Source organism: Bombus pascuorum, chromosome 13, assembly GCF_905332965.1.
Source record: "Bombus pascuorum chromosome 13, iyBomPasc1.1, whole genome shotgun sequence".
NCBI classification, from domain to species: Eukaryota; Metazoa; Arthropoda; class Insecta; order Hymenoptera; family Apidae; genus Bombus; species Bombus pascuorum.
In genome coordinates this window covers 6,792,339-6,815,563 of record NC_083500.1, presented here as the reverse complement: position 1 = coordinate 6,815,563, position 23,225 = coordinate 6,792,339, and the positions used below count along the sequence as shown (strand labels likewise).

The window sequence follows — 23,225 nt, the reverse complement described above, 5'->3', positions numbered from 1 at the left end:
GGAGAACTCTATTTTATCGATCACTGTACGCTGTCGGTGAAATGTGATTGACCTCGATTAACATGAATCAAGCTTATTGAATCTGTACTGTCACAGGCGATATTGTCCGCGATATGAGACGCATTCCGCGACACAAACTATCTTTTAGCCGCCCTATACGTTGTAGCTTTTACCTCGAGTCGAAAATCTGGCACTCCACCTTCCGACCACTGCCAATATGTCCGAACCTTGGACCAAGAAAAGAATCAAACTGTAATTGCATTGTACGTGTGCTCGAGCCTATTAATTACCGATTAATTCCATAATTAAAACCATTGTTAAATAGTAAATCATTCGGATGGAACATATTTTTTAAAAAGGGAAATTACTAAATTGTTAACGCCAAAATTATCAAGGTAGTTAGGACCATCGATTCTTAAAAGATTTTCATAGAAATTTTGTACATTTAGGACGATGCAATTTTGGGAATTTAAGTGGTTTTTTCTTTACAAAATACACACAATAGCGGCTAAGAATTTTAGATCATTTTCTAACTCATCTTCTTACTTGTAGTTGGATAGAACGCTTCTGTTAATTTTATTATTAATTTGAAACGAATGTAGTCATTTCCTTCGTATCAATACATTTCTAAGCTGGCTTTTCTTCGAATTCTTGGCTTCTACTAATAACTTCAAGCTTACAGTATATGAGGATAAATTCCGTGACTGTTCCATATTACATCACATTTAGAAAAAAAATGGTAATATTAGAGAAGAAACTTTCTGGCAAAAAACCCATGAAACACTTTCAGAAACCATGAAACAGACCTACGAAAATACCCATAAACCTACAGTTTTGGTTCTAGTCTTTTAATATTAACTACGTTTACATTGGTAATTATGCCCCGTAACTTGACATAACTTATTAGAACCTATTACTATTCTAGTTATAATGACTTTATTCTCTTTGATATCTACAAAATTCATACAAATTTCATAGGACAATTTAACCGTTTGACCAGAAGATACACTACGTATAAACAAATATCTGTTGGATTTTATTTGACAGCAAAACAAAAATTGACGTGTTTCGTGCATTCGTTCGATACGGCAAATCTAAACGAAGAATAGTTAGAAAGGACTAAATGGAAAGAAAAAGAAATGTCGAAGGCGAAAGCCTTCGCCGTTTGCCGAGTGTTCGAGCGTCAACCAAAAAAGAACTACATAAGAACTTGCTACCTATAAACGGGACTATATAGCCTGTGGTATATTTGACAATCTTATCTTAACTCTCTCATTTATATAGTTTCGTTTGATATGCCTATCTTACAGATATTCAAATTATCTCACTACCGGTTTAGTAAATATATCTGTCACCTGCTGTTACTGCTTAGTCTCTACGTATCAGTACATCAATCTCACGAACGTCGCTCAATAAAATGAAAGCGAGCATCGATATATTTTGTCCGTTTATGACATTCCGGATTGCTAGCGAACTTCGTTGAATCATCGATCATGACTCATTCACTCGCTCGTTGGTTCATTCATCGATCTTGATTTTCCACGTACATAGGAATTTTGTCGCAATTGAAAACCAACTCTCACGTCATTTGGCTGTACCAATACTACCTCTTCATCTTTCAAGCGTCCTCATCCTCTGCATTGACATTGTAGTTTAGCGGAAACCAACCGGATTTGTGTCTTCTTTCAGGTCTCTGCAGTTGGCTCTGACTTCACGCAACTCTCATTAAAAACACCGTCGTAATTCACGTGAATTTTACGCTTTACATCCCACGGTCGATAGTTTGTCGACTTCTCCCCGTAGCCAACAAATACCATTTTCTTGCTTTTCGGATTCAATTTCTTCGTTTCTACTTTCGGGACGTTTTGTCCATCCGAATACGCGCGCGTGTTTAATTTCCGGCTGGCGACCGGTGATCAATTTTTCGTACGCCATCATGCCCTGAGTACTTGTTTCCAAAGGGTTCTGTTCAGAACATACGCAGCTGTCTTGACAGCTTTGGCCTGCAACGTACTTGACACAGCCTTGGTAATCAACATCGATCTAGCGCTCTCCACCAGGGTACCTATTTCACGCTCCGTCTGTCCATTTTACTGCAGAACACATGGTGCTGATGTTTCGTGAGTGATTCCCCATTTTCCAGAAAATCGTGAAACTTGCCTCGCGTATATTCCGTCCCATTAGCTTTTTGTAAAGCTTTTATTTTATCACGAGTTTGCCTAAACGCAATACTCTCGTATTCTTGAAATGTTTCAAAAGCCTCTGCTTCGTGACGTATAAAACAGACAGCCCGAATACTAGTACTGTCGTAATTCGACAAAATATCTTAAACCCACATTCACGAAATTCTTTCTTGTTTACTTGGAATATTCATCTTTCATCTTTGCTCACTCGTCTCTACTGTACAGGCTTCAAAAAAAAAAAAAGCATTTCAACGCTTGGATTTTAGACTTTGCATCGCACCGGTCTCTTCGGTGTCTTTCATCGTTTTAACATCAACGCGACCCAGCCTTTCATTCTTATCATCTTAGCAGGTACTCGCGAGACACGTTACGTCCTGTCGGTCTCTCCTTATCGAAAAACACACGTCGGAACAGCGGAGCGTAGCGTGTTTCCTGCGCGGATAGAGCGTCTTCGCTATTTCGAACTTCACGGCGATCGCTGTAAACGTGAAACGAAAAATCCTCGTCCGTCAACGCTCTCACTGAAACAAATTCCTCTTCAACTGCGCAGACAAGACTACTTCTTTCAGCGGTTGATCTATCAGTTTATCGTTCGTTAAAGCTCCAGCATCTGTCTTACCGACACTTTAGCGACTTTGAGTAATATATCACTAGCTATCTGAGGAAAACATGCCATCTTCGGTGGCTCAGGTTCACGGAAACGTTCGTGATTATAAGTCATACGCATACTCGCCAATCACACAGAATCATCAACGTCCGTTGTTTCCGAGAAAAATGCACTGACGTCGCACACGTGTACCGTTTAGGACGCATTATCCGTTTTTCTATTTTTGTACTCTCCGTCAAGGATTCGCTTTTTGCACTTGTCGTACCGATGGCACGTCTCGTGACTGTAATTGCAACTACTTTTTCTCTTTTAAGTGGTTCGACCCTCCTCGAGTTCTCCACTTCTTTCTCTTATTTCCAGGTTTCACTCGGTGATTTCCAACACGCGGTGCAAGCGACGAAATGGCCTCTTCTTCAACTTCCAACAATCATCCGTGCGAATGAATTCCGCAATTAATTTCCTTGTGCTGTTCTCTTCTTCCCTGCTAAACTCCCACGCTATAGAGAAGTTTGAGGAATTTCGAGGACAAAGAATGCTCAGCAATGATTTCACATCATCGCGACGTCGGAAAGCTGCTCATTCGTATCGTACAGTTTCTCGCGGATCGTTTCGAAGTTTTCTATCTGCGTCGCAAACGAGCTTCTCGTCATTGTTTCGCGTGTTCGCTCGTGTCGCCATAACAATGCGTGTACTTTCTTGGAAATCCACCTTTCGCTTCGTACAATTTATCAAATCTACGTGTAACGATTTAACTGATTTACTCTGAACGCTTCTGAAGAATCACTGGCGTCTCTTCCACTCTCTCTTTTTCTTTCTTCTTTTAAATTTACAGTTTTACCGAATTATACCGAATTATTTAAATTTACAGTTTTTCTCGTCAACGTACTCAACAACGACACGTCATATCTCCGTAGAGCGAACTCCTTGCCGTCTAGTTTGCTTCAACGTTTCCTCATGTGTCGTTACAGTCAAGGAAAACGTTCGTTCGATTCTACCGATACAAAAGCGAGCAAATTGGAAAAAAGACAAAGCTGGCGCACTATGCTCGAGCAAATACAATAACGCGGTAGCGCGCTGGTTCCGCGAACTCTTGGCTTTTATTCGAAGGGAAAACGCTTTTCGAATAAGACAAAAATCGATGCACGTTGTAATTGTATTTCGTAAATTCGCTGGGCACGATGAATCTGAATAACGGCCAACGAACAACTAACTAGAAAGAATAGAAAACTTTGAACGCGAAAGCTGACCATTTGCCGAGCGTTTCTACCAAAAAAAGTAAGAAAACAGAAAAGAGGAAGAAAATTACAGAAAAACTTGCTATCCACAAACGGGACTATATAGCCTGTGAAATATTCGAAATTCTTATCTTAAAAGAGTATTTACTACAAACTTGCGAATGTTTTTCTCGCAAAGGTGGTCGTTAAATAAACTGGCTTCAGCGAGACTCGACTGACTCTCGATGAACCAAACGGTCCTGCTATGCCGTATGTAAAATGGAATTCTTTTTCTGAAATTAATTTTGAATTTCTATGCATCATTAGGTATTTCAGAACGTGCGAGCAACATTGGATTCGCTCATTATCGCGATGCGTCGAGCAGTTCTTTGACCACCGGATCCGGTTCCAGCTTAGCGTCGTCAACAGGCGGATTGCACATGAACGTGCCGATGACGCTCACTCCGATTCCAGTTATGATCACCGGCCCTGACGGTTCTCTTAGACGCGAGAGCATGCAAAGCGCGCAAACTGACTTGAAGCAGTCCATATTTTACACGCACAACGAGGTACTAAACATGTAGCTACTATTTTTCTTTTTATTAGAACACGAACGTCGTCTCTTTAATCCTGCTGCGGTTCTCCACTTCAAGTACACGTTTAAGATCTTAGAGATAAAAGTGATTCTTACGTGTGAAATCAGCTTCTCTGATTTTATTTTCTAACTATACTTGGAGAATCAAGGAAACGCAGTAGTATAATATATCGTTATGTCGAAAAAGCCAGTACATTCTATCGAAGTTATTTATTTACGACAAGCTATAGGTAATAGTGGCTTTTGTAAACTTTTTGCACTTTTCTGTTTTAAAATCGTGTGTAGAACCTGGCCCTTTTTTTTCTTTGATAAATCTGTGAAATCTGTTTTTCTGTGTAATATAATTTCTTATTAACGCGTTAAATTAAATTGATAAATTAAAGTAAATTCTTAAATTTTCTACGGATATGGAATATAAGCGTTCAATGTTGATACGTCCAACATATTCGAAAGAAACTATTATCGGCCAATCGTTATAATTTTGGGTAAGAATAAAACTATGACAGCGTTATTTTGTATTTCCAAGTATCTCACTTTGATGATTGATCTGCGTCGTTAAAGCGTGTCTTAATATCTGTGTTATACGTAACTATTTTTATTTCTAAAATGTCACTTGAACAGGGACACTAAGATTCTAATATATTCTCAAGGTTATATTCGAGAAAATCTTGCTCAATATTTTTAAGAAATAGTAGAGTTCTGAAGGAACAAGTGAGGACAAAAGCGAACCGAAGACTGTAGCAGGATTAAATAAAGCTTCAACTGCACGTAGTTTCTTCAAAATATTGTTACGAGGGTTAGATTTCATCTAAATCCAAGGAAGATACAAGTAGCTTCATTTCTCGACATGTACATACGTACAGTCTATGGTACTTGAAAATGATTTAAAAATAAAATTATTAGAAAAATGTTATTGTATAGATATACTGGATACCTATAATAGATAGACTGCGGATTTTCATACAAATTCACGTTCCTTGAAATATAATTAAGAAAGTAGAACATTGGTAGTATCATAAAATGTATCATGAAAATCACTGTACTTTGAACATTTTATATATTTCCTCGTATCGATTTCACGCTTTCACGTTTCCTATAAATACAAAAAAATCTGCAGTCTGATAATAGTTATGATATACTAATAGAAATGCAAATATTTTCATTCTGTGTCTAGTTCCTGGACAGTGATCCGCACGTTTTAAATCATTATTCCCACGAGGAATTAAGAAACCAAGAGGATTATGATCGTGTATTGGAAGACATAAACGCGACCTTAAGGAAAAATCGGGCACCGAGTAAGGAAGACAGAAGAATACACAGAGAACCGTCCAAGTGTACCTTAGACTCTAGGAAAAGCGAGTCGAGAGACACGATAAAGAGATCCAGTTCTAGGACGACGATGGATCAAGTTCCAATTACCAGCTCCCTATCGAAATCACCATCGCGACAGCATTTAGATCCCAGGTATCCAAATCTGTCTCTTCTTTCGATGTTTCTCCAGAGGCAACAACGTTACGAGTTACAACTTTTGCGTCAACGTTTCAGAACCTACGACATTGACGCAAAATGTGACACACGTGACAGCGGATTTTTATGCAAATTTGTATTTTACAAAATAATATTAGAAGGATAGAACCGAAACGTAGTCTTCTTCTTAGATAGAAAATAGCTTCGCCTACCAGGTATACATGGAAATCTCTACGCTTTGGATATTTTTATATATTTTCTCATAAAATGTTGCATCCTGTGCGATTTTTCTATTTTAAAATTTCAAGATTTTTAGCTTTGAGATTTTCTTAGAAATACATAAAAATCCGCGATCTGCTGACAACGCGATCATCTCGAGAGAAACCAAAAGCGTGGCACAACGATAAATCATCGGGAATTCTTAGAAATCTTAGAATCTGGCCTTCCATTTCCTTCTGTTCGAATGTTCAATGAAAATCCAAAGACCGCGTTTAATTACAGAAACGATGCTAATCTGTGTTTCATCCATTCAGACATACCAAGTTCGCGGAATCCTCGGAAGCGTATCGCGAACCTTCGCCTCATCCTCTCACCTCCTCGAGGTCCAGCCTGGGAGAGAATCACAAGGGCCCGCAGAAAAAGACCAGCTTCATCTTAGGCGACGTCGAACAACACGTGATAGATATGGAGCCTATGAAGGAGTTTCCCGCTCGGAACGCGTTGGAGGGCGATTCATCGAAAACGAATCATCTTCCTAGGCACGCTGTTTTCTATCAGGAACAAGTGTAGGTGAGCAAACGTGGACCATCGTTAACCACTTAACGCACGTATTTAACGTGATATGTGTATCTGAAGATAGATTGGCTTTTACTGAATTAATTGTTTTTGGCATCGATGTGGATTGAAAAACTATAGTATCTTATAAATAAAGATATCCATATTGGTTCTAGTTTGAGCGATTATTTTATGCATTCAAACTATAGTATCTTATATATTTAATTTATACGATAATTTATATGAATTATTAAAGATATCCATATATGTCATAAAGAAACATGTTATGTATATAATTGCATTCTCGCTTGTTTTCCACTATATTGTAATAAATTTCCATTAATAAATAAAGGAACAATCTGTGCGTTAAGGGGTTAAGGAGTCAAGTAGAAGACTTATGAGAAGACTTATTTTAGTCTAGAGGATTTCTTTTCTAGAAGAACCGCAAGAGGTTTGATATTAGCTTCCTCGTATATATTGATAAAGAATTTTCTTCAAATGAATATAGCTGAATTATACAGACTCTCGTACGTTTCGCTTATATGAATCGAAAATACCAAAATCTTTCAAATATTATAAATGTAATTAGGATATGAACTAAACTGCGAAAGAAATATTTAAAAAAGAAGAATTTAAAAAAAAAAAAAACAGTGACATTCTGAAATTACACAGTCAGATTTTGTCGACTTCTTTCGTATCTCGCGGCACGAAAGATAAGAAATAATCATTCGACGATGGTTGCTGGAACTGAAAATATCGTTTCGAATTGTTGCGCGCCGTCTTTCTTGAATCTGCGAAAGAATTGATTTTACGAATTCGCAAAAATGCTTTTGCAGGTGTAATTTCAAGAACCTACATCTTCGTAAAACAGGCGAAAAGAGATGGTTTTCTTGAAAATTCGAAATTAGAGTACCCCCTTGAACGACCTGAAACGAGATTGTATTAAATCATCAACGACCCCCCTCGTTCGTTAACCATTCTATGCACACACGTAGCATTTACGTCAGCAGGCCCAGGGGGAAGTAAAAAGAGCAGAAAATCTCGGACATCTTCTAATTGACTGGATTTCCGTTCCGCTATCGATGAACCACGGGACCAAAACGAGCTAGAAGCTTTAGATTTCTAGAGGCTAAATTGCCTCGGAGGAGGATCAATTACTCGGCGGGCGATTTGCAACGATCGTGCCCTCTTAAAACAACTTGCCTTCGCCGTACAACTGGGCCTCTAAATTGTTCTAACTGGGACATAAAGACGTCATGCCGCGTAGTTTTCATACATACGCGCCGTTTAAGTTCGACTAACTGGCCAGCATCCTGCACGATTCCAACGATCGAAGTAGTACGAACTCCGTCTTTCGCTTTCTCTTTTTCGCTTCTTTACGCTTATCGTTTCTCTTGTTCCATCGTCTTCGCTCTCCATTTTAACCGGTCATCCTCATCGACGCGAATTAAGCTATCGATGGGTCGCATCACGAGGACACGAACGACTCGTGGACAAGCGACGACAGACCTGAGTTGGTTGGCTCATTTTCATCGAACGGTAAAAACGTTAATACGTAAGAGATTGGGAAATCCGAGCGACGAGTTAACTCGTCTTCTTCGATTCGGTTACAACGAATGCGAAATTCACACGCAAAGCTGTAGAAGGCTTCTTATTCTTCTTTTTCTTCGGTATCGCCTGCCGATATCTGCTGTTTAAAAGAATATTCGGAGGTTTACGTTACGATATCACGCAGAAGGGAAGAAATCGCGAGGCTGCTCGTGGACTTGTTTTGGAATGCAAAGCATCCGATTCATTCGGACGCACGGTGCTGTTCTCTCGATGAGAATCGCGGGATTAAATTGAATGAAAGGGACAATTTCTTTTACCTTATCGCCATTAAGATCGTTCTACCGTGTCACTTAACTGACGATTTCCGGGCTCGTTTAACCTTATCTCTCTGGTACACGTTCGCATCAACGAGTCGCGCACTGATCGTAATTCGCCAGAAACTTTGTCCCCCGTAACAACATACGGTATAGTAATACGGCTATAATAAGAATCGAATTACCAAATTTTTCAACTTTGATGTAGTAGTAGCCAGAAGTGTATGACTCGGTGTATCAAATAATACGAAAAGTGATGTACACATGAAATTTACAATCGTTTGAAAAGATGAGTCCAATTTTGCTTTCATTGAGTTTGGAAATTTAAAAGACAGGAAAAGTGAGTTGTCGTGTTTCGCATTTGTGATATTTAATTGCGTGATATGATGATATTTTATTGGAAGGAAAGATGCAATTTAGAAGATCATTGTGAAAATTAGAGATTATTCTTTCGCTTTTTTCTGGAGAAAAAGAACGAATTTGTACGAGCCCTTTGATCATTCGGAAGGATATCGTACGAAGTAAGTCAGTGGAATTTAACCGCGATCACTGAATGATTTTTTAAAGGCCAGACACTGTCTGACCTTTTTACGGAGACTGTCGTTCCTATTGTTCGCTGTGAAATTTAATCGACATTTACTGATCGTATCTCTGAATCAGCTGACACCGGCTTTGTTATCTGTTTCGCATAAAACGAATCTGTAGAGAAACTAATTTCAAACTTTCGCGTCCTGTACACGCGTAACACGTTTATCGAAATAATAAAATAGGAAACCCTGTGGTACAAGTGTCCAACAAAAATTCAGCCAAGACAAACTACAACTATAGTTTAAGTTTCACTTGTTCGATAAGGATCATCGAACCTAAATTACGTATGTAAACTATTTCGGCATTTCGAATCTGATACAGCTTTCACTTAACAATCGCTCAAATTCTGCGTCCCTAAATTTGTATGGTTTCCCCGGGCGTTCTTAATTGAAAACACCCAAATTACCATTTCAAAATCTCTCGTTTCCTTGGCTTCAGTATCATTTTTCTTTAATTGAAAATCAATAAGAGTAGGATATCTAATAAGTCTTCTCAAGAATTAAGTTACGAAGAAACGACTGTTTTATTTGTTAATTATATTACTGCAATTTAATGCAATTATTAAATTACAATTTAAACAGTAAATTGTAACTATTTCTTGCGCACTCGAAACTCGTCGAAAACAGCTAACTGGTTAAAATTCAACGCGATGACGCCGAATTAATCGAGGCACGTCTAATAAAATACAAAGCATTAGCAACAGCCAGATTGTCGCGTGCAAGAAGCTGTTCAGCTACATTTCCACGACGCTTGGAACGAAGGTAATTCGTAGCGAGGTGTACGAGGAGGCATTTCCACGTTATGATGCAACACGCGATGGCCTGAAGGGCAGTTGGATGAGCAGAGGATTAAGTGGATCCAGAGAGCCACGTAGGTTAGACGACACGACACGACAGGATGAGTTTAGTGGCGGGAAGTGCCCTCGTTATCACGCCAGTCAATTGTTTAATCTCGGCCTAACCTCTTCCCTCCTCGCCCCTACTTCTTATGCCAAGTTTCCACACATACGTGCCATGACACCACGCGAAACACGCTAAACCAGCTATCAAGTTCCTCGAGCACGTAGCTTCGTGCAAGTACATCGCCATGTGTCCTTGTTCTCCAGACACATTTCACCTGCCTCGCAAGCTCGCGATGCTTCCAAGCTATGTACTCTTCTGTGTCTCGAGGCAACTGAGATCGAAAGTGGACGAGTCACGTTGCTCGAATAAAACGACTACTTATCTTCGTATACTTTATACTGAAAATACGTTGCTTTCCACATACGGTCGCTCTTCGCACATTCTTCTACCGTGAAATGTACATTTTTGTGTCGTTCAAGCAGAGTAGGAAATTCGGGAAACGACAGTTTCGAAACACCCTTGCACAAAAATCTAGAAATCGGAAATCACGAACGAGTCACGCTGTTTAGATGAAATTTTTATATGTTTTGCTTCGAATATATTTCCTGATATTCTATTTTCTAGTTTCGATAGGTTTTTCTATGAAATCGTAATTTCCTATAGGTAGTAGGATATGAAATTCCGGAAATGGAAAACTTTCGAATTGTATGCCTTCTTTGTGTCTTGAATAAATGAGAGATCGAAAGTAGATGAGTCACATTGCCCACGCAAAATAATAATTCGCCTTTGTATCTTCCGCTTTGAATATATTTTATATCGCAGATCTGTCTCATAGTCACCCTAGCATGAAATTTCAATTTGGTCTGATTTCTTTTAACCAGTCAGCTATCGCGACCTGTTTGAAAAGTGTGTACCTAAAATGTGTCGCATTGTTCGCACTATACACACTTCTTTCGTAATAATTATTTACATCTTTCCATTTGTTCGTTTTATATCGTCCTGCCGTGCAAATATTCAAAACAGCTTAAAATTTACGAATATATTTTGGTTTTCACCAACATTGCAATTCGAACAGCAAATCGTAAATACTTTTTACGCATGACGAGCATACTCGTCGAAGACAGCTAACTGGTTGAAATAATTATTCACGTATTGAAACACTGTCCAGGTAGAACAGAGGTCTGTAATCTCACACGAATGCAAAGATATTTTCAACAATTTCCACGTCGCTATCTTCGAATTCAAACACACGTAAAAAGAAGAAACGCACGAGTATCTTAATTATACGTGACAATAATTAACACAAGTTTGATACTTTCATAACATTTCATAACTTTTTTAATATTCAATATACGAGCATGATCCCTGCAAAATTTATTCTTCTTTAACATGTATGATAAACGACCATAGCGATATTCCACTTTACGTATTTGATCGACGGATATCCCGCTCAGCTTACATTTCACAAAAAAGATATCAGCCGAATAATTAACCACTCGAAGATAACTTAACTTAAACTTAGTAATTAGTTGCTTGAAGATAATACGACTTTAAACCACATGACAGATGGAAGATCGTGATCGGTGTTAATTGAAGGAAGAGCTAGCTCGATTACAATTGGAGGTGTGAATAGAAACATGCAAATCGGTGTTCGCAACCTAGTGCAAACGCATAATCGGTATATCAGACCGAGGACAGTCCCAGAGAAGGATGTCGCAATTCGCGTTGCAAGGTAATACGCTTCGCCGTTTCTCTATTCTCGTGCTTCGTGCTGTCATTCTAGGCGCTGCTCATTGTCGCCCAGACAATGCCTGTTTTGAATAAGAAACTGAGAGATTCGCGATAACGCGATTGCAAAACGTGACAATAGCAATTACACCTGGTAAACCTCGGTTATTGTGGTCATTGACGCCACGGCTACTTTCTAGATCATGGAACAAGTTTAATTAAAAGATCTAATTGGGAATTTTTAGTGCTGTAAAATTACGTGTAGATTTCTTCGTGTCTGTGAGCCCTCTTGCGCGATAATTTTCTGCTAATAATATTTATTATTGTATTTATTTATTTATGATGTTAGGAAATAGACAAGCGACAAGTTGCAGATCGTAAACTCATCTTTCGTAATTTGCAAAATTATTAAAATTGTATTGTCGTTAAAATTATCAAAGAAACTCTATCGATACTGATCATTTCTAACTCGTGATAAAATTCTATCGATAATACTGAATTCAATCGTACAGGAGGGATCTGCTTGCAGATTTTATTTCAGAAGAACAGAGGAGTACGCACGTAACGGAGAAGTAATTGACGGATTCGCGGTATTTATCGTAAAGGAAATTCTTCAATGCAACCGAAGGGTACATTTTTCGAATTTAATTTTAAACAAGAAAAGAAGTAAATAAGGGTTAGTTAAAGTAAAATTTACAGTTTTTAAAATTTACAATTACACGATTCGTAGTTCAAAAACTGAAGAATACATCGCGAATTCGATCGTAAATTTTCGCGAACAAAAGGTCAAAGAACCAAAGCGGAGGAGTATCACGAGACGTTTTAGTATCACGACGCAGCAATAAAAGGCGAGGATGAGTGTCACAAAGTGAGAAATGATAACCTCGACGAGCCACGACGAAGACACGGATACTTTCTCGCGATAAAATCATTGTCAATGTTGGAGGGCGAGAAAAAGAATGATTACTTGAAAAAGAGTTTTATTACGCGCTCGTTTGCCTCGTTTTCGCAGCAATCGTGACTAAGATAGCCGTACTCGAAGGTCGTCACACTTTTGAAACCGATTCAGCTCGTGCATTTCGATAGCAATGCGCGTACTGCACGCTTTTTCTCGTGGAATTTACGAGAAAAGTTACGAATCTTCCATGAAAACATACATACGTACGAATGAATGACGTTACGGTTATCATTAATTACCGGCTCTCACGTGGATTTCATTCAATAGTGAATCAGCTGTCCAGGAAATTCGTTAAGGCGTGAATCATGCACGGAGGCGAGTATGCAAATGATTCAAATTTCTCAAATTTCTGCAAATTACTTCAAACATATTCTGTGTATATCCCAACTTGATTTATTCTTTCCTCTCTTAATTAATGGAATTCCGACTCTTTGATTTTCAATTTTACGAATTATTTCAAACATCTTCGATACGATTTATTTGACAAATGCTGAAAATTCTGAATATTCTTAAATACGGACGACGATATTTCTCGTTCATTGACTATGCAATATCATACCCTTGTATCTCTACGCATTCAATTAAAAATTTCAACGAGTATACGTTCGATTTAAAGCAAAGAACCTGAAACGATCGATTGCACAAAAATGCGCTGTTGCAAATATAGAAATCTTCCATGAAAAATTAGAAAGAGTCGTTCAAGTCCATAAACAACGTTGCGAATCCGTGGTAACTGGTAACAGACTGGTAACTTCCACTTGTACGATAATTCTAACATTGATGAAAGTTTAAAATATCAATGACCTTGGTTGCATAGAATCGAGTATCTGTTATGGTAGAAAATTGATGGCCCATAGAAGGAAGATTTGGACGGATCAGGCCAGATGATGATGGTTGCTTGTCAAAGTACTGACGGCACTCATCGAAACGTCACGGTCGTGCCCTCCGGCCTCGTTGACGTAATTGGTTATTATCACGGCGAAGTGTGTCCCCCATTAGAGGATACCAGTGTACACACTGGCCCATGTTAGTGCACATTAGCGTGTACGGTGTGCACACAAGCCGATGCACCGTGAACGCACGTGCTCTGCTCGAGAAACGATCTCGCGATCAACGAAAAATTATCTAACGAGCAGCGTTATGCGAATGAAATAATAGATTGGAAGCATTGTTGAAAACCAGCCTACACGATCGAATTTTAGTGGGCCAATCATCATTGCAAATTGTTGATTCACTGAACGATATTGTCTCGTTGCTTTATTTAGCCCACTGAGAATCAACGTTCCGTTGACACGTCTCAACCCAAATCTTTTCTTCGATAGATTTGCCTCGTTGAATTATGTTTTCGTACATCGCCACTATAAATATTTAAAAAATTCCTATTTTTTTTTCTTTCTACCTGCTTAGTAGATTCTACGATTTCCTGAACTTGAGAAAAGGTTAATTTCGGGGAAGTATTTATTTAGAAGTTTCCGATGGATCATCGGCTTCGTCCTTAATTGCTTGAATTCGGATAGATTGGTTGATTTAAACGAGACCTAAGAAAACAATTTCAAGCGAAAGAGAAGACGTCTAACAGTTGTGACGACTTTCTATACCTTGAGCAACAGAGTAATTGAGAACTACTCGATTAGTATAGCCAAAAAACCCAATGCCAAAATCAACATTCATGGTTCGCGTGTTTAAATCTCATCAAATATGCGTAGCATCTCCGACATACTGCTTCTATGAATTCTCATAAATTCTTCAAGGCTTATGAATCAAGTCTGACTAATGAATCGATAACTCTGCTTCAGCCATTGGTGACGTTGATCGAGCGCAGATTTTGTGAAATTTAGATTAACTTAACGCTATTTTTGTTGGAAACTTCCGATCGAATTTCAGTGAGACAATAGCAATTGTAAATTGACGATTCGATCAATCATATTATGAGAATTCTTTCAAGTAATTGTTGTTGCTTTATTTCAGAAATTACGGTACTTTATCTCCGAATGATTCAACGATAAACTAACGAATAAGCATAAACTGATTTATACGCGAGTCATACAAACGGTAGGTTTCTAAGAAAAGACGAAATAAGAAATTTGAATAATTTTTCATTAATAGATAAGAGAAAGATTTAGATCGATGGACGAGGGAAATTAGTGATGCAAATATTATTCCTACTAATATTTAATAAACGAATATTTCAGCCCTTTTGCACGATTCAGCTATAATATTATTAGCGAATGAGAAACTTTGGAAGTCGTTGAAACTTACTTACGATTATTTTGCTAGTAAGAGAAAGAAAATTTTCCAAACGGATTTACAGGTTACAAGCTGCATAATTATGCTATTCCACGTAGAGTTATACAATTATACAGAATTCTGTAACCTAGAACATGTTACTTACCACACACACACGATTCACTAATATTACAGTAAATTACAGAGCAAGAGAGCTGCGATACTCGATTAAAGTTGAAATTAAACAAAAATTACTTCATTTGCCAAACGATAGACGATAAACCTTCCAATATTCGCAATACGAAATAACCCTAATTTATGAAAGAAAAAACCGCGACAAGCAGAAAGGAAGATAAAGGCTCGCTACACAAGAAGACGAGACAACGCCATAGGTCGTCAGGCAAGACGTCGTTGCGAATGTGTACGTGACTCAATGCTGATCGACGATCCTCGATCTCGTTGAGAAGTAGGAGGAAAAGGCTAGGTAAGAGAGAAAATGGAAGGGATAAAGGCGGACGAGGAAGGTGCGTTGACGTCACTGGGCAAGCTCGCTGCTCGGTACGCTCGTTGGCAACGCGATCGCAGTTTCACCAGGTTTCAACGTCGACCTCGCCGCACTCCGGTCTTTTCGATCGTCGAGCAGAAAAATCTCGACGATCCGTGCGCGAAAAGTCGCCGCAAAACCGTTCGGGTATCGCGAAACGGCGCGTCGTTGCAGTGGCGGGAAATTCGTAATTCAAAAAGTGACGCAGTCGATCGAACGACATCTGTGAAGCGGCGAAGATCACGTGGCCAACCGTGTCGATGACTCGAACTTGAATTTCAACGTTGTGAGTGGAAATTTCGCGCCTGTTTTCTCCCTTTTCGATTTAAATTTCGTGAAGTAATCGACTAAGCCTGGCGACAAATCCGCAGGTCGAGGCAAGTGGAATAAGACGAAAATCGGATGGATTTTTGTGGCTGCTGTTGGCATCACTGGTTCGTTTGAAAGGTAAACGTCGATGACGTGAGGGAATGCGTTAATTGATCGGCACGACGATCGTTTCGTTCACGTGATCTACGGCGGAAAGACAACGAAACGGCCGGTCAGATGATCGATAATTAATGGCCGGCAGTACGCGAATTTTCCGACATCCGATCGCGTGTCAACCTCCTTCCTACTCGACACGAAATCAAACCTGCTGTCGTGCACGATGCCGGTGGTCACGAAAGCTTCGATCTTCTAAAACACGATGAGTTTTTTCCAAGAAATCTTTTCCATTGTGCAATTTCTACGTAGTTTCGTAATTATTTCGAATCTCGATCTTGTTCCTCATGTCAGCCGTTTTCCGTTCATCTTAACAATAATGTTTATCATTCGAAGCCGAATAGACAGAGCGCGTTGTATTAGTTTCGAAGCTGCTACTCGACAGCTGTTTCTACGAGTTTGTCGATTTTGAATGTTCCACAAGTCTGATTCGTTTGTATGAAGAAATTTGCGACACCGCGTTACTGTGACAGGAGATAACAGAGATTTTCTCAAGGTTGTTTAATTTTGGTACACGTTGACGCAAAAAGTAGAACAGCCTCCTTTCTATTTTATTCGAGATATCATCGATAAACATCGCCGGCTTCTTTATTCTCCGTAGTTCGAATGACAATGAACGTAACTGTATATAACGCAGGTGAATGAGTGGTTTCTTCAATAGGATACATGTTGCTACGTTGACATTTGTATTCAGCTTCAATGGGAATCAACGTGTAACAAAAGTGTCAATAAAATCGGTCGATAAAAAAGTCGTTTGGACTTCTCCTATGAGGAAAAAGTACAACGGCCAAGGCGCTTCTATCGTTTTCTCTTTCGAAACGCGCGAATTAATTATCCGAGTGATTGAATAATTTAAATTTTAAAATCTTTAGATTCATTCTTAAATACTCCAAAATTGAAAAACTTCGATTCCAAACTTGACATCCATTTAATTAACGATTTGTTGTACTAACGGTTTTCAAGTTCTCGAACAGAAAATTCCACGCTTTTTATTAATTGCTTTTACGATACACGTGGAATCAGATATATCATATATGGTATATATGGTATATGATATTTATGATATAGATATATTTAGCATACACGTATAGTGCAATCAAATATACTAACACATAGGGTATATTAATAAAAATATTTCTCAAGATGTCAATTTCTTCTTCTTCGTCAATTATATAGAAATTAAGCTGGATCTTTTACCTTTTACTTCAGCTCAAAATATATTTCTTGTTCCTTCGAATTCAAGAATGCAATTTCAAGACTACCAATTTGTCCCAAAAAAGAAACTACTAATACGAGCAAATTTAATCAAGTTGACAGCGTAAGCTCTATGCAAATTCATAAATACAAATTTTCGGTATCGCACGAAACATTGGTGTAAACTTAACGTTTACAATTTTACTTCTATTTTACGATATTTCTGTTTCGCGATAGCGCTAGAAGCTATTTTTAGGTTGTAACATAACAAGAGATTTTGTACGTGCAAGTAAAAAAATTAAATTTAATTAAAGAGAAGAAATTCAGAATCTGAGAACAGAACGCAGAAAATGATCCACAAAGGGAAAGAATTTATAGAAAATTCATAGAAAATTCATACGCTAAATTCAAACATCTCGTGCGTTAGATGCTAATAAAACAAAACGTTAATAATATAATTCATTATTCTTGCCCGCTAAAGAAATAATTTGTCATTATTTCGCGCTATCTACCGCTTACACGCATCGTTCACCGTTAGAACTCGTAAATTCTGCTGGAAGCACACGTTTGCCACGACGGAAATTTGAACGTCTGTTAAACAGCAAATTTCTGCAATGACAAGCCCAGTGTGTAACACGATTACCCAATTATTCGGTAAGACGGATACGGATCATCTGTTGGCGCAGATCTGCCGATCGTGCGAATTCAACCGCAAGAATCGCATCGTAACGACCGACCAAACCTAATCATCGCGGTTCGAATGCTTACGTGCGCAAGTTTCTGCACTCTCCCTACCGGAAACGTCCCTCTTCTGCTCCCGTGGCGACGATCACGCACGCGATTAAACCCCACCGCAATTATTTAACCCTCGCCATCAACAGATTCGTGATATTTGTCGATAAATACCCTTTTTTTTTCTTTCTTTTATTTTTTTTTTTTTTTTTTTTTTTTTTTTTTTGCTTTTCGTCGTCAAACTGGAAGGATCGACGCGATCATTAAAAACAGGTAAAACGGCAGATTCCTCGATGGGATGGTTCAGTTGTTCGTTAACAAACGACTCGAGACTGGCTTGGATGACTTTTAAATTGCACGTTTCACGAACGAGCCTTTTCACGAAAGATATTGTTAACGTTGCAGAAGGTGGAAGAAGTTGATCGTTATAAGAAATTCAAATTCAATGATGGCAATTCAATAATCGAAGGCTAATGTACATCTGCTGGAACTTGAGTCGAGTGGCCGGAGGATTTTCAATGACAGTTTCACCATTTTTTAAAAGGTCAATTCGATCGCTTGGTAGAAGCAATCTCTTTTCAAAGTTTACCTTGGAATTTCTAATTATCAGATTGTTAACGAAACTGTCAAAGATAGAAAAATTGGAATTTGTCAATACAAAATGTCCAGTGTTCATCTGCTCGAAAAGTATATGTGTTACTTCCATAAATTTATTACGGCCACAAGATGCCGCAAAGAACAACCTTAAAATATTATATTTATAACATTGTCGCTCCTCTTTATTTTAGAATAGACGTCACTCCGGAACAGCCCAATTAATCATTCAATCTTTTCTTTCGAAAAACTACAAGTGTCATCGAAAGAGCCTCGTTAACGAGATACCCTGTTACGTATTTCGGGAAGGAATTTTAACAAGATTGCCTCTTAGAATTCTTCCTATCGACCCATCTTTTTCGACTTCTATTAAATCAACTGTTCCGTTGACGTTTCATCGAAAAGATTATGTTAAAAAATTGAGAAACTGGCATGTACGATCGTCATATTGTATTATATTCAAGGAATCTTTTTAATCTTTTCAATCTCATCAATCGGTCAATTTCGGTTTCTTACTCGAACTAGAAACGATATTCCTCTCAAACTTAGCGTTCAAATATTTGGCAAAGATTCGTGACTCCTCCGATCCTGTTAAATGTAATGCAGAATATACCTCCATTGTCAGAAACAGTAAGAAATTTTCAGACAACCAGATATTAAAAGAGAAAAGAAATTTGTGACTTTCGGTATTGTTATCCTATCGCGTATCGCGTATTCCGTGAAAAATAGGATTCTAAAGTGACACGGTTGGAAGGTGAGGTGAAAAATGTGAACGCAGCGAGTTTTTGCGTTTCGCATCCGGCGAAATTCAATTCGCGAATAATCAACGCGTTTCGTACACGTGCCACGCGTGTTCACGCGTATGTGCCACCGTGTCAGCATTATCCCCGCCATAAGAGGTAAACGCCATGGCATCCGTTGGCACAATCTCGTGCAACGGCCGGGAATCTGAAACAGTTGCGAGTGCGACGCGCTTACGTGCGCTGCTCCAGCTGCAAAACGCGGGGAAACGTTCGCTCTTTGAATGAGAGCAGTCTTAATCTTAGTGAGAATCTTTATATATATATACTTTGTATCTTTTCCTATTTTTATTATCCCGAAAGAAAATTCGCGAGATTAATCGTCAATCTCGACGAGAGTCGACTATGTTGGTTTTATCTGGAAATTCGCTTACGTTCACTTTGAAATCTTTTCTTTTTCTGTTATTACTTTAGAAGATACTTTTGAGTCGGAGAATTAAAATTCGAGATCGATTTGCTAAAGTTTCACGTAGACTCTACCGACTCTTGTTCCTTGCAGAGATGTGTTTCTATCGTCGATGAATATATCGTAAACATAACGTATCCCGAAGGAACGAAGTATTACAGAGTATTTGAAAATTCGGAGAGAAAATTCTCGAAAGTATATACAAAGTACGGTCGTTTCTTGCCCCTTTCTCATTAAATAAATTTTGCGATATTTTTGTATCAAAGTTTCGAGTAAACTTCGTACAAAATATGTTTTAAAAGGCAACGAGGAATTCGACTATAGAACGCATCGATTCAGAGAAACCATCGAACGAATGGAAGAAAACGACGAGCGAGAGGTAAACAAGGAAATTACGTCCGTAATTAATCGCGTTTCCGTTCGCGTAAACTGGTTTCGTGTTTTTAAAAAAACACAATCTAACGACCCGTTTTTCTTTTTCTTCGTCTCAAATATAACGGTCCAAACTTTCGCTGTTCCTGCGAGGTGTAACGGTTGCGTTTTCGCTCGAACGTTTTATCATCAGCTCGTAAAACGTACTCACCGTTTTTTCTTACTTTTACGGTTTAAGCCATTTACGAGCTGACAAGCGCGCGATAATAACGCATTGGCCAGGGAAATTCAGTGAATCACGAACCAGGGAGAATATAATTTATGTCATCGTGCCAGATAAGCGGTATTTATGCAGTATTTACAATTTTTCACCGTTTGTTTGCCGCGACATTTTTCGTCCCTGTCGAGATACATACGTATTTTGTCACAGCGCGTTGATAATATTATTTTCTGCGCGATAAAGCTACGATCGTTCGGTTCGATAACACAAAAAAAGAAAAACATATAATCGTGACGGCTTAAAAAACGCGTCGACGAGGAGGAAGTAGTTCCCAACGAAACGATTCTTCGTTAATCGCCCGCGAAAATTCAGTTCCGTGCTGTTACGTGTTTCTCTTTATTATGATTCAGAGATTACAACGCAGCTTAATCGGCAAAATCTGCAAAATAATAATTATGTAATGGCTCATCGATGGTCTAATCTGGCCAACCTCGTCCTTCCCACCACTCTTTCATACTCGTTTTCCGTCATTATCTTGTTTTTTCTCTCTCTCTATCTCTCTCTCTCCCTAGTCTAAAACAATCGCAGGAATCGCGGGAATCTCGACTTCTTGTCGCTTTCCTGCACACATTCTTCGCACAGTTTTCCACATTCCTCGACAATGAAGAACAAAATGGAAAATTTGACCTTGTTAATGCATATGGTGGAAGATATTTTTATATTGTGAAATCAGAGGATTTTCTTATAAATGTATCTATAATTATATCGCAGGAGAACTATAACCAATTAAGTCACCAAGTTGTCGACTTTATAACGAAACTTCTTATAGGACAAGTTAATTTTCACTCGAAAGTAAGTGAAGGTATTATCATCGTGTTTGAGTCCGGTTTAGAGGTTTTTCCACGAGTGATTTTCATTCTGAATTTCTTCGATCGCTGGAAGCGCGAAACGAATTTTCTGACGAATTGACTTTCACTTTACCAAGACAGAAATACGATTATGCGTACTTGTCTATTTTGAATATATTTCTTTATTTACAATCTTGTCTAGTATACACGTTAATACGTGGTGCATAATTACGTGGAATTAAAGCGACACAAAGAAAACGAGTAAGTACATGTATCATGTTTCTTGCTCGATAAAACTAAACGTCAAATTAATTAATATGATGAAAGATACTTGCACGTATTTTTAGAAATTTTAGAAACAATTCTGCTCTTTCTTTGGCTCCGGTATTAAGTATAGATTAGAGTTTGATACATTCAAACTAATTTAATGAATCACTTGATTTGAGTATTATTCATAAAAAAAAGATAATACCTGCGCTTATTTTTATCAGGAAGTGGCTGGCAGCGTTCAATCAAAATTCCAAAAAAAACATACCATCGATAATTCCCTAAAATTCTATCGAAACCGGAAACAAGGAACACGTCATCGACACATTGTCTCGATCTCCGGAACCTTCTCGTCAGCGTGATGTAAATTCATCGGCATCCTCTACACCTCCTTCCCTCCTATCCTTCCTTTAATCGAACAATCGAGATACCCCAGACGAAAAGAAAAAAAGAAAAAGAAATGTCGCAAAACTTGTTGTCTGAGGCCCGATGCAAACGACGGAGTTCTGTCGCGCTTTTCAACGGCCTCCTCCAGTCAATTCTATGGGAAAATACCGACGACGTATTTCACGCGATAAAATTGACAACACGCTCGCGCAAACGAGTATAATTTATATATTAAGTCCTTTCATAAGTATCATCGTGTTAACTATTAGTGGACTGTTTATGAAAATTCATATTTTTATTAACACGACGAAAGAAATGGAATCCGAAGGAAAGATTTATTTCACTCGCCAAATATTACAAATTTCTAACTCTGCTGGTCATTGATTATAAATTTCAAGCGAGTTACATTTTACTTTAGAAATTCAAAACGCAAAGTACGAGACATTACTTGTGAAACGAACGATCTGGACCTTTCTGCACAGTAATTTATTAACTAACGATATCAACGTTTGTTTTTATTAATGTAATTACTGATCGTACATTATAGATTTCTCTTTTATAATTTTACAATTTTACGTCAAACAGAACAATGCGTAAATTTATAGAACCTGAAGTACAGTACTTACTGGTACTAATAATTTGTCATTACTGACCAATTTCATCAATTATGAGATTATGGAAGACAGCTCTGATGATACATAAGAATATTGTCGTTTATAGTTGTAACGTAAATTCCTTTTGTTTCTATATTTGATTACATAAACGGAAAAAGATATGGAGGATCCGGTCGAATAACACGTAAAAGCAGACACGACGTGATTCCGTATAAAGTTTCAGTATGCTCGATCAGTTTTCAAACTCGATTTTCTCGTAAACGAACCCGAGAATGAAAAGCTTTCATTCTATATATTTTTCTTGTTTTTCTACAAGGAATCATGTTCTGCACGCTGTCACAAGTTATTCCGCCGGATCCTGTGTGTTAAAAGTTATTTTGTCACAACGCTCGTGTACATTGCTCCCCATTTTAATAACGTAACGCACAAAATCGATTGCGCACCGTAGGGACGAGGTATGGTGGGATTCCGCGAACGGAAGGGCGGTGTGAATGCCGGTGGAAAGTGAGAGGAAACGAAGAAACGATGGCAGAAAACGGAACTTTGCTCTTCAACGGCCGTCAGTCATCGTCGCGTGGACACTTCCAGCGACTTCATTCATCCTGGACACGGGACGAAAAAACTCGTCGCCGTTCCTGATTCCAATTTAACTTGGTACAAGGAACTTAAGAAGAGAGGGAGCGATAAAAGACAAAGTGACGAGAAGGAAAGCGGAGA

At 38.4% G+C, this 23,225-nt stretch overlaps 1 protein-coding gene across 5 annotated transcripts in view; it reads left to right on the top strand.

The window, feature by feature from the left end:
* The window catches only part of LOC132913155 (ATP-sensitive inward rectifier potassium channel 12-like), a 44,180-nt gene extending 20,977 nt beyond the window's left edge, over positions 1 to 23,203 (top strand). For all 5 annotated transcript variants that reach the window (XM_060971177.1, XM_060971178.1, XM_060971179.1 and 2 more), the window contains 4 exons: positions 4,332 to 4,573; positions 5,774 to 6,063; positions 6,600 to 6,855; positions 22,957 to 23,203. In XM_060971177.1, coding sequence (XP_060827160.1) covers positions 4,332 to 4,573; positions 5,774 to 6,063; positions 6,600 to 6,855 — 788 coding nt within the window. In that variant the 3' untranslated portion in view covers positions 22,957 to 23,203. The remainder of the gene's footprint in view (positions 1 to 4,331; positions 4,574 to 5,773; positions 6,064 to 6,599; positions 6,856 to 22,956) is intronic.
* Positions 23,204 to 23,225: the final 22 nt, after the last annotated feature.